The sequence below is a fragment of the Nyctereutes procyonoides genome, unplaced genomic scaffold, assembly GCF_905146905.1.
Source record: "Nyctereutes procyonoides isolate TBG_1078 unplaced genomic scaffold, NYPRO_anot_genome, whole genome shotgun sequence".
Taxonomy (NCBI): domain Eukaryota; kingdom Metazoa; phylum Chordata; class Mammalia; order Carnivora; family Canidae; genus Nyctereutes; species Nyctereutes procyonoides.
The window spans coordinates 9,884,466-9,897,598 of record NW_026575128.1 but is presented as its reverse complement, the minus strand read 5'-3'; the positions used below and the strand labels follow the sequence as shown (position 1 = coordinate 9,897,598).

General features: G+C 36.8%; 1 protein-coding gene and 1 pseudogene across 3 annotated transcripts in view; both read right to left on the bottom strand.

Moving 5' to 3' along the window:
* The window catches only part of EPS15 (epidermal growth factor receptor pathway substrate 15), a 140,936-nt gene that overhangs the window by 37,402 nt on the left and 90,401 nt on the right, over positions 1–13,133 (bottom strand). For all 3 annotated transcript variants that reach the window (XM_055341670.1, XM_055341669.1, XM_055341668.1), the window contains 3 exons: positions 9,406–9,567; positions 8,791–8,988; positions 952–1,155 (listed from right to left, as the gene is read on the bottom strand). In XM_055341670.1, the coding sequence (XP_055197645.1) occupies positions 952–1,155; positions 8,791–8,988; positions 9,406–9,567 (564 nt within the window). The remainder of the gene's footprint in view (positions 1–951; positions 1,156–8,790; positions 8,989–9,405; positions 9,568–13,133) is intronic.
* On the bottom strand, positions 5,485–5,600 carry LOC129520949 (U4 spliceosomal RNA; annotated as a pseudogene).

Genomic DNA, 13,133 nt, shown 5'->3' with positions numbered 1-13,133 from the left:
AGATAAATCCTCCAATGCTTCAAGATGAACCCTCTTGCCCTTTCTGACCTAAAAGTGGTCACTTTTATCCAGGTGCAATGCACATCATAATCACCCACGGAATTTTTTTGTAAAAATATATGTACCCGGCACCATCCCAGAAACTCTAGTTCAGCAAGTTTGTAGTTGGGTACAGACATCTATATTTTAAGTAAGAGATAATGCAGGGAGCCACTATAAGAGAGCCTCATCTCCTATCAATACTCTACCCACCATCACGAGATATCCTTTGAGAATTTCTTCTGACTCTGTGCAGCATGTTTCTCTCATCTCATACCTATGTAAATACTGTTTTCTCTGCCAGGAATACACCATCTTCTTCTTTGCTTAACACTTCTTACTGTGAAGCTCACTTATAAAGCTTTCTCTATAAAATCTTGAGCCTCCTCCAAGCTGTCCTACCTGAATATCTCATGCTTCCATGATCAGAGCCCTTTAACATAGTATAGTGTTACAACTGCTAAACTGTATGCTGCTTAAAGGCAGAGTTACAGTCTTTTGTCTCTGCAGCTCTCATATATAAGAGCAGCACTGCTGCACATAGCTGGTACTTTCTAAATAACCGGAAGATAAGTGTCCTCAACATTATGAAATAAAGAGTTACTCTCAGTGTTGGGTGAGAATACTTAAAAAAAATGTTTTAAAAAGTTACTATCTATAAAGCTACTGTTTTGAAAACATGCTTTATATAATAGATTAGTCAAAATTAACTTTTACACTAGTTCAAAGCACTGGAACTGTTGAATCAGTATCTACTCTCTGCCTCTGAAAACAAAACAAAACGCAACTGTCCTCAGATGAGGCATGATTCTATATTTATATTAAGTATGACATCAACAAAAACTTTGATCTGTATCAGTTTTTTTTTTTTTCTGAAGTTTATTATGAAGGTTATAGAACTACTAGACTCACTGGAGACTCCTGGTGTATGGGCTCTGACTCCAAGTTGCCTTGGCCTTCAGCATGCTCATTAAGGTTAGCTGTTTCACTGCTGCTGGTGCTGAGGCTGCAATAATCTGTAGCACCATTTACAAGAATGCTCTGTGGGCTACTGCACCAATTTAATTGATTATTATGGCTTTCCAGCTCTTTCATTTCCATCAGTTTCATTTGCATCTGTCAACACAAAGTAGAAATACAAAACAAAATTTATTACTAGAAAGACATAAAAAATTTAAATAGCTACATCCCTAGGTTTGGTCAATGATAAATTTGTTTCCATTAGGGAAAATACTCTGGGAATGAAGCATGATTTAGAGAGATTTCAGTAATCGATCTCCATGAGTTCTCTTGAAATTCCAGTATATATGGATTCACTTTTGTACATCTTTTGAAAGCTTCAAGAATTTTGATTCAATTATCCATATTTTGGTGTCCTTTTGGTATAACTAGAAAAAGGGTCAGCATATTGGGAAAAAGACAGCAAAGTAACAGAACAAGGGAAGATTTTGTGATGAAGTTTTGGGGAAAAAAAAGGAAGCTGAGGGAAAGCACACAACATTTTGGAGCTATCTATACTCCTACTGGGAAGGAGAAGAGTGAAGACTAAGGCAAAATGAGCTACTGTCCTATGCTCTGGTATTATTTATTAATGGGCTAGAGTCCTAGGAGGTGGTAAATCTAAGCTATTCCAAATATGTTAAATAAAGGACAAAGTAGTTTGGATATTCCTGGAACAACGGTAGGACAGAGAGGCAGAATTCAATAAACTGTAATATATATTAAAAGAAAAATGCTGGGGCCAGAGGCTGGGGAAAGATGATGCTTATTCATACTAACATCTATAATAAAAAAAAATAATAAATTAGTAAATATCTCAAAGAAATTGAAGAGAGGGCAAAATCAAAATATGCTTTTAGTGAAAGGGCGTAATGAATGAAATTTTACTGAATAGTTCCCATTTTTCATAAAATACATTTTTTTATATTACATGCTGTATTTTTTGTTTTTAGCAAATATAAATATTTCCTACTGACATTTCATGAATCAAGACTCAGTGCCTCTAATCTTATTTTCTGCATGAGGTTTTTAGGTTCCTCATTTTGGAATCTGTTATTTACCACAGATATTTCCAGGGTCATAACCTGGGAAAAGAACACTATATTGGACTGGGAAAGAAAACAGACGTCAATTGAGCTCTGTCACCTTTCAGTTAAGTGATCTTAGTCAAAGTAACTTCTTCAAGCCTTCATTTCTTAATCCTAAAGTAAGAACTATCTCCACAGATGATTAAATGAAGCAAAGATATATTTGAAAGAATTCTGTAAAATGTAAATGTATGTGCGCAAATAATGGACAATGTGCATAAAAGTGCCTAGCACACTTGCATTTTCTTACCATAATACGAATTAAGTTTCCCTGTTTCTTTTCCACTAATTCACTCCATTTTTAAAAAGTTAAAAACATTGAGCTCTTTGAGAGTAGGGACCATAACTTTTGCTATCACCTTTGTATCTCCAACATCTAGCACAATGACGTAAGTGTACTGTAGTGTGTAATTTATGTTCAAACCGTGGATATCAGTAAGCATATGTGTCTATCAAATTGCATTGTATTTAGAACTTAAACTAACAATCCAAAATGTTACACATTTGTAACACACAGCATATGCCTTGTATATTCCTAGTGCTATTGAGTTGTGGTTTATAAACTTTTTTTTTTTACTTTAATCTATAGAAAGAAATAGATTTTACATCCTAACCCAGTAAATATATGTATTTATTTGGACAGGTCTCTCTGTGTGTATATACATACATAAACATATATATGTAATGCAGACACATTCATCCATATGTATAATTTACATGCACACATGCACATACAGTTGTGAAAAAGTTTCATGAATCCTTAAATAATCCTTATAATTTTATAATATAATCCTTATAATCTTTATGTATCTTTATTCCATGTAATGCGTGCTTATATTTCCTATTCTGTCTTATTTCATTCTATTTTATTTTTTGTATATAAAGTATACATAAATAAAAACAACCTATATAGGTATACGTAGGAATGCACAGGCACACAGACAGGTACACCCTGTGCAGACAGAACAGGTCCCATGCTCCAAACACTGTTCTACTCCAGGAGCTGGAATCAGCAGATGAAAATTAGATTATCTTTATTTCTTGTATGGGTTTTACAAATAATATTCTTTGATTCTATTCAAAAGTGTTGATATTGGGATCCCTGGGTGGCGCAGCGGTTTGGCGCCTACCTTTGGCTCAGGGCGTGATCCTGGAGACCCGGGATCGAATCCCATATCGGGTTCCCGGTGCATGGAGCCTGCTTCTCCCTCTGCCTATGTCTCTGCCTCTCTCTCTCTTTCTCTGTGACTATCATAAATAAATAAAAATTAAAAAAAAAAATTTAAAAAAAAAAGTGTTGATATTAATGGGAAAAAACATGAGCAAAACAAGACTTTTCACTTTCTATTTAAAAAATGTACATAGGGGATCCCTGGGTGGCGCAGTGGTTTAGCGCCTGACTTTGGCCCAGGGCGTGATCCTGGAGACCTGGGATCGAATCCCACGTCCGGCTCCCGGTGCGTGGAGCCTGCTTTTCCCTCTGCCTATGTCTCTGCCTCTCTCTCTCTGTGTGACTATCATAAATAAATAAAAAAAATTTAAAAAAAAAAAAAATAAAAAAAAATAAATAAAAAATGTACATAGTGTAGTACTCCATCATTAACAATAGTTAATTTAATTTTTTATACATTAAAAACTTGGAATGTGTATTAGGAAACAAATGTGCACGTATAAAATGGGTTTATGTTACATGGAGAAAATAATTTTATGTTTTATGGATCAGGCAGTTTTTCTCACTGAGTTGGGCACAATCACTAACTCTACAGGCCAGGGAGGTTTTTTCTGTAGGGGCCAGAGGCAGAGCTCTCCTCTAGTCCATTTGCTTCAGGGCTGCCCAATATCTCCTCTCTATTTTATAGTCATGTTCCTTCTGACTTTTTCTTGTCCCTGACTGAAACTACTGAAGCTCACAAAATGGATTCAACACCTGATTTCAGGCTGCATTTGAAGAGCAATAAGACTATGTCTACAAGATGATGACCAGTATGTCAAGTTGGGTCAGCTCAAGGAATCCCAAATAAAGAATACTTTGGTGATCAGGAGCACCAAAGACTCAAAAGTTCTGAACACTCTTTTTTTAAAAATGTTTTGGGGATCCCTGGGTGGCGCAGTGGTTTGGCGCCTGCCTTTGGCACAGGGCGCGATCCTGGAGACCCGGGATCGAATCCCATGTCGGGCTCCCGATGCATGGAGCCTGCTTCTCCCTCTGCCTGTGTCTCTGCCTCTCTGTCTCTGTGACTATCATAAATTAAAATAAAAATTAAAAAAAAAAAAAAAATGTTTTTATCATGACCATTAAATCAATTTCAATATCCACTAAACCTTTTCAGTCTACAATTTAAAACCTTAACACTAATAACCATCATATAGATGAAACACTGTATGGAAATACTTGCCTATCAAAGAGTACTATTTAAGACAATTATTCCTTTAAGTTACTTTTGAGATAATAATATCTTGAACAAAACTAGGCTGTCCTGTGTCTGGCTCTCTCACGTACCTGTCACTTAGCCTGTCTTCTTCCTTGGTCTCTGCATAAACTTAGAGGATACAGAAAAAAAAAATTCATACAACTAACACAAGCTCTTTGCAAACTGTGCAAGAGAAATGCAATAAACTATCAGAATGCCGTAATACTTGGATAAAAACAGCAAATATTGTGTAAGTAAGATACATAGAATTAAAGCCAAAGGTTCTTTGCTTTTTCCTACCATAAATACAAACAAGTAAAAATGAAAATTTAGCAAGTCAGAAATTTTTCCTCAGTTCTCCTTTTTAACAGAAAAGCTACAGTTTAGCTTTAAAGAGCAATTAAAGTCTCAGGATAATTTTATATTTGCATACTTGTATGTTTATAAAGTACTGGATTTTCATTTTTTATAGGCCCATGGGAAACTGCTGCCCTCTGTGGGGAAGACACACAAGTCACTAAGTCAAATATAAGAAATTGGTATGTTTATTTTAATTTTTTAATTTTTTTATTTATTTTTCAAAAATACTCTACACCGAACATAGGGAATGAACTTACAATTATGACCCCAAGATCAAGAGTCACAATGCCAGCCAGGTGCTCCCTGGTATGTTTGTTCTTAAGGTATGAAGATCAGTTTGCAAGGATATAATTCCTTCCATAAGTACCAAATATCATCTGGCACACTTGGTAGTATAGTTTGCTGAAATTATTTTCCTTGTTCAGAAACAGTGTCTTCTTTTCTCAGTGATAATTTTTTTTCTCAGTGATAATTTGTAATATCCAGAGTCCTTTCTACTTTTCTCATTTATGTTCCTTCCTTTGAAAGAACTTCTCTTTCAAAAAACTCAAAGAAAAGAAAATGAAAAAACAAGCCAGAGACTGGGAGAAATTACTTGCAAATCAAATATTCTGGTAAAGAACTTATATCCAGAATTTGTAACTAGTAATAATTGTGCCTCAGGTAAACCTCATTGGCTATGACACTGCCACTGCACAAAGCTATCCAGAATTTTTTAAACTCTTGTAATTAATTAATTTATTTATTTATTTATTTTATTCATGAGAGACAGAGAGAGAGAGAGAGAGAGAGAGAGAGAGGCAGAGACACAGGCAGAGGGAGAAGCAGGCTCCATGCAGGGAGCCCGACGTGGTACTTGACCCCAGGTCTCCAAGATCAAGCCCTGAGCCAAAGGCAGGTGCTAAACCACTGAGCCACCCAGGGATCCCCTAAACTCTTGTAATTTAATAATAATTAGACAATCTAATTTTTACTTAAAGATTTTATTTATTTATTCATGAAAGACAGAGAGAGAGAGAGAGGCAGAGGCATAGCAGAGGGAGAAGTAGGCTCCCTGTGGGGAACCCAATGTGGGACTCGATCCCAAACCCCGGGATCTTGCCTTGAGTCAAAGGCAGACACTCAACCACTGAGCCACCCAGGCGTCCCAACGATCCAATTTTTAAAAAGGTATTTCATCTAAAAGGATATACAAATGGCTAATAAGCACATGAAAAGATACTCAACATCACTAGCCATTAAAAAATATAAATTAGAGGGATGCCGGGGTGGCTCAGTGGTTGAGCGTCTGCCTTTGGCTCAGGGCCTGATGCCAGGTTAATCGAATCGAGTCCCACATCGGGTTCCCCACAGGGAGCCTGCTTCTCCCCCTGCCTATGTCTCTGCCATTCTTTCTGTGTCTCTCACACAGAAAGATTTTAAAATCTTTTAAAAAAAAAAAAGAAAAATATAAATTAGAAACTATGAGATACCACCACTTCATACCTACTAGGATGACTAAAATCAGTTAAGTAGACATAGACAGTAAAAGTGTCATTAAGACTGGAGAAACTGGAACCCTCATATATTATTACTGGGAATGTGAATGGTACAGTGACTTTGGAAAACTTTGGCAATTTAAACTTAAAAAAAATTTAAACATAATTTCACAATATAACCAACTATTCCATACCTCAGAGAAATGAAAACACATATCCACACAAATAATTGTTTGCAAATGTTCATAGCAGCATTATTCGTAACAGCCAACAAGTAGAAAGAATCAAATGCCCATTAGTCAGTGAATGGATAAACAAAATACTTTATAAATATACAATGAAATAATGTTGAAACATGCTACAACACAAATGAGCCTCAAAAACACTATGCTTGTGAAGGAAACCACATGAAAAAAGATAATGTATATAATGTTTGATTTCATCTACTTGAAATGCTCAGAAAAGGCAAACCTTTAGAATCAGAAAGCAGTAGTACTTACCTAGGGGTAGAAGCAGGGACTCACTACAAATGGGTGCAAGGGATCTTTTTAGGAGTGATAGAAATGTTCTAAAATTGGATTGTGATGTTTGAACAATTCTAAATTTATTGAAAATCACTGAACTGTATTATTAAAACCTGTAGGGCAGCCCCGGTGGCGCAGCGGTTTAGCGCCGCCTGCAGCCCAGAGTGTGATCCTGGAGACCGGGGTTCGAGTCCCAAATCAGGCTCCTTGCATGGAGCCTGCTTCTCCCTCTGCCTGTGTCTCTGCCTCTCTCTCTCTCTCTGTCTCTCATGAATAAATAAATAAAATCTTAAAAAAAATAAAAAATAACAAAAATAAAACCTGTAAATTTTATGGTATGTAAATTATACCTCAAAAAAAAAAACCTCAAAGAAGAAAATAATTTTAAAGAATATTCATTCAGCTGATGGTATTCCCACTAGAATAGCCTTCTTTCAGGTTACCTGTTCATTGAGTATAAATAAGACCTAGACCTGGGCAGCCCGGGTGGCTCAGTGGTTTAGCACGGCCTTCAGCCCAGGCCCTGATCCTGGAGACCCGATCGAGTTTCACGTAGGGCTTCCTGCGTGGAACCTGCTTCTCCCTCTGTCTCTCTGCCTCGTTCTCTCTCTCTCTCTCTCTCATGAATAAATAAATAAAAATCTTTAAAAATATATATAAAAAAGACCTAGACCAAAAAGCTCAGTATGATGGGGGAGACAGACACATAAACAAATATGCAGGGGAAAATGTTACTATTTCTGTAAAAGGAGAGTCCAATAGAGGCAGGGTTCAGAAAATGCTATAAAGAAATAAGTTAAGCTATGTCTTGCAAGATAAGTGAGTAGGTATTTACCTGTCAGACAAGAGAGGGGAAGGAGGCCTATCAATCTGGATAGGACTTCATTATACATAATAATTAACTGAGGACACTGGACTACATGTTAGAAAATCTGGATTCTAGGTTCTGGTTCTTTTTTTTTTTAAGATTTTTTTTTAAAATTTATTCATAGTGACAGAGAAAGAGAGGCAGACACAGGCAGAGGGAGAAGCAGGCATCATACAGAGAGCCTGATGTGGGACTCGATGCAGGGTCTCCAGGATCACGCCCTGGCCTGCAGGCGGCGCTGGGGCTGCCCGGTTCTGGTTCTTTTAAAGGCAATGTAACCACAGGCAAGTTACTTAATCTTTCTTGGCTTCAGTTTGTTCAAATTCAAAATGAAAAGAATGAGCTAGCTACATGATCTCTCTTCTCCTAACCATCTTACTATCATTCTATAAAATATTATTCTTCATTTAGGGAAGCCTAGAAATAACAAAGCAGGAGATCTATACTCTGGACCCACACAACACGACATGTTTATCTATATAAAAAAACAATTTCCTAATTAAAATAATAAAGGTCTCCAAATAAACAAAACTGGTTTTAAGATTAGAATCACAAAACAGAAGATGCGAGGTTATTATTTGTAAAAATAAGCAACATTTGGAGCATTTATGTACCAAACACTATGCTAAACTGTCTCACAGTGTTTAATCCTTTACATTTCATTTAATCCTTACAGCAGACCTAAAAGGTAGAGGGATTATTAATTCTTCAATTTTAAAGATGAGGCATTTGATACTAAGATGATTCAGGCAGTAAGTGGAAGAGCCAGCACTTAAGCCTAAACCATACATCTACAAAACCTGCACCCTTAGCCATGACTCTTATGATAATAATGAGATATACAAGATTTATGACAATTTTAACTTAGAACAGGCAACAAGAAACCTACTTGTATAAAATGAATGAAAAATGAATAACAGATGAGGCAGAAGGAAAGGGAACACAAGTTGAGAAAGTATTATTTGCTAAAAGGACATGGTGAGGCCCCATTTGAGCATATTTCTCATTGCCACAAAGACTTACTGAACTTATTTCCTGTTGTGAATCTTGCAGATGCTGCTGAAGAGGCCCCAGCTGAGCCTTTCCTGACTCCACACTCTCCTCTAATTCTGCTGTTTCTTGCTGTAGGCGACTCAGCTCTTCCCTAGCTTTGGCCAGCTCTTCCTCATAAGTAGAGATCTGTGATTCTTGACTAGTTAATTCAGCTTTCAGGGATGAGATCTGTAACATGGGAGTGAATGAAAAGAAAGTGGGATTAAAAAAAAAAGAGTTGTCATTAAAATGTTCCATAATGCAAACACATTTATTTATTCAGTTTACTCTTTTGGTGTTTTTTGAAGTATATACTTTTGATAGAAAAGGGCAATTAGGAAATGAATAGAGGGGACTTGAAGGCATAGGTACCACACTTTCAGCTAAAATTTGAAAAAGTACTGCACTAAGTGCCCTCTTTCCCCTAAAGAGGGCCTGCAATTTCCAGATGAACAGTGCTCCAACTCCTTCATGTGCCACAAGTGTTGACTAGATTGCCACCTAACAACCATAGCAGCAACACAACAAGCAAAGAATGTTTCCATCTTATGCTAGGAAAAGCAACTAAGGTACAGATACAGGCTGCATGGAATGGCCAGACTTTACCAGCTGGGCCTCCTCAGCACATTTCTTTCTAACTTCCTTCAGTTGCTCCTCCAGCTGGGACTTCTGTTCATCCAGTCCATCAAGGAGTTCCTGTACTTGCTGTTTCTGGGCCTGTAGTTTTTGCAGATTAGTATTCTCCCTTTGAACTTCATCTTGCAGATCCTGAAATAGAAGAAAATCAACATATTTATTATTTTTGGAGAGAGGGGATGTTTAAGGATGTTTAAAAGCCTATCTTAAGGGAAAATAAAGTCTTGTCTTTCTAAATATATTGGTGTTGGTAGACTGGAGGAATCCTAGCTTTAAATACTGTCTTTACTTCAGGATTTCTTCCCTAGACTCCAAATTTTAAAATCCAATTTGCTTACTCAAATCTGTCCTTTGGATGTCTAATGAGCTTCTCAAATATGTCAAAAACAGAACTCCTGGCATTTCCCCCCCACCAAATCTGCTTTATCCTCAATCTTCCCTCTCTGTTTCCCTGGCCAAAAAATCCGGCATCTTCTTTGACTGACTCTTCTCTTTCTCTCACATCTCATCTTCAATCCGTCAGCAAATCTTATTGCTTCTTCCTTCAAAATACATTCAAAATCTGACCCCTTTTTTCCCCAACCTTGGGGTCCAAGTCACTGTTCTCTCTCTCCTGGATTGCTGCCTTCTAACTGGTTTCCCTGCTCCTACAGAGGCTACCTACAGTTTATTTTCAGCACAGCAGCCACTGTTAAAAACATGTGTCAGATGAGTCACTCAAAACTGCACTGATTCCCCATCTCCCTTACTGTAAAAACTGAAGTCCACAGAGGGGCCCTGCACCTCCCAACTTCACTTCCTACTGTGCTCTCCCTTGCTCAGCCACTCTGGCCTCACTGCTGCTCCTCAAACATGCCAGACAGGCTCCTTTCTCAGGATCTTCCTTCTTCCTAGAAAGTTCTTCCCCAAGGTAACCATACGGCTTAATGTCTCATTTCTTTCAAGTCTTTGCTCAGCTATATAACCTTCTCAGTGAGGCCTTCCTCATCAGCACCAACATCACCAGTACCATTACCACCACTTCCCTCCCCTAAGTCTCCTTCATATATAGCAGTAATTTTATTCATTTTCTAGAACAGCTTGAGATAAACCTTCCATATGACTGACCCATTTAATGTGTACAATTCAATGGCTTTTAGTATCTTTATAGAGTTATGCAATCATCACAATTTTTTTAGATTTTCAATCACCCCAAAAAGAAACCCCCTACCCACTAATAAGTCACTATTTCCCTCCCAATCACCCCAGCCCGAGGCAACTACCAATCTACTTTCTATCTCAATAAGCTCTGTCTGTTTTGTATAGTTAATATAAATGAAATCATATAACATCTGTTTTTTTTTTTGTAATTGGCTTGTGACTTAACATGTTTTCAGGGCTCATCTGTATTGATATAAAATAATTATTATTTTTTTATTTATTTATGATAGTCACAGAGAGAGAGAGAGAGAGAGAGGCAGAGACACAGGGAGAGGGAGAAGCAGGCTCCATGCACTGGGAGCCCGACGTGGGATTCGATCCCGGGTCTCCAGGATCGCGCCCCGGGCCAAAGGCAGGCGCCAAACCGCTGCGCCACCCAGGGATCCCTAAAATAATTATTTTAAACAGCTTCATTGAGATTTGATTTATGTACCATAAAATTTGCCCACGGTAAGTATACAACTAAGTTTTAGTAAATATACAATTTGCCAACCATCATAACTCAGTTTCACAACACTTCCATCTTCTTTTTTTTATTTTATTTTAAAGATTTATTTTTATTTATTTACAGTAGACATAGAGAGAGAGAGGCAGAGACACAGGGAGAGGGAGAAGCAGGCTCCATGCCGGGAGCCCGATGTGGGACTCGATCCCGGGACTCCAGGATCGCACCCTGGGCCAAAGGCAGGCACGAAACCGCTGAGCCACCCAGGGATCCCCAACATTTCCATCTTCTAAAAGTTCCCTCAAACTCCTTTGCAGTCAATTCTCATTCCCATTTCAAGCCCCAGGCAACTGATGATCTGTCACTACAGTTTTTGCCTTTTGTAGAAATTTCATATAAATGGAATCATATAATATGCAATCTATTGCATCTGGCTTCTTACACCCAGTATAGCACTTTTGACATTTGCCTGAGTTGTTGCATATATAGGTAGTTTATTCCTTTTTCTTGCTGAGTATTATTTCATTGTATGGATATACATTTGATGGACTTTTAGATTGCTCCCAGTTTTTGGCTATTATGAATAATAGAGTATACAATTTATTTATTTTGTTCATAGTCTATCTCCTTTGACTACCATGTAAGTTCCATGAGTCTGGAGATATTTGTGAATTTTGTTCACTGCTATATTCCCAGTTCCCAGTATACATAGAAGTACTCCATAAATATTTAATGAATGATGAATTATATCATTAAGATGTCAATTCATTCCTAATTAATTTATATATTCCAATGAAAACCCTAACAAGGTTTTGCAAAGAGCCTGACAAGGTGGTTCTAAAACACATTTGGATGAAAAAAGAAAAAGAAACAGCATAATAAAATGTAAAAGGACTTAACCTACTAGGTATTATGAATTATTGGAAAACTAAAATAATTAAGACAGTTTGGTGTTGATCTAAGGATAGACAAACACATCAAAAGAACAGAAAAGAAAATTTAGACATAGATCTGGCATACATAGAAATAATGATGTGAAAACATGACATTAAAATTGACTGGAAGGAAAAAAAGACTAAATGTTCAGTAAGTACACTGGACATATCCAAATGGTAAAAAATAAAATGAAGTCTCTAAATCACACTAAATGGAAAAATAAATTCCAGGTATACTAAATGTGAAAGGCCAAGACCTTAAAATACATGGAAGATAAAAAATTTTAAAATGTATGGAAGAAAATATAGATCTCAGCATAGAAAAGAATTTCCTAAAGATAAATCATTTTGAAAATGCTATGTGTTTATTTATTTATGTGTCATACTTTATGCTTAATGATAAAGCCTACAGAAACTAAAAAATTACAATGGGAAATCTCTGTACTCTCTGCTTAATTTTGCTATAAACCTAAAACTGCTCTTTTAAAAAATCTATTTAAAAATATATAAAGGACACCTTGGGAGATAGATGAAAGCAGCCACTGCCATTATCATTACCACCATGAAACAGAGCAGCCATGATGGCCTAATTTATAGGTCCTCTAACATTTGAGGTTCTTCACATGGCCACAGAAAATCATTTGAGTGACTATTTTCCCAATTCTTTGCAGAATGGTACAATACTAGAACCACTGTAGATACACAGGAGAGAGATTAATTCACTGTATATAAAGGTTTCCAAAGGGAATTAGGACTTAATTCACTCTAGGAACCACAAATTAGGAAGAAGGGATTGATAACTCTAAGGCACGTCTCAGCAGAAGGTGGGCAGATATCTCAAAAAGGGTGAAAGAAAACTCGGAACACAAATTTCTAAAATAATGATATCTTTTTAGTAACATACCATTCAAAGATCTCATCAATCATTCATCAGAATAAGAGTCTAAGAACAAAACAAAAACTTGGAAGGTCTCTGAATCACTGCATGATTTATACAAAACAAGGACTTCTACAATAGCCTTTACAATGTGCTAGGTATTGTTCCACACTCTTTACACATATTAACTCATTTATAATTCTATATGACAAATTTATGAAGTAGGTACTATTGTTATTCA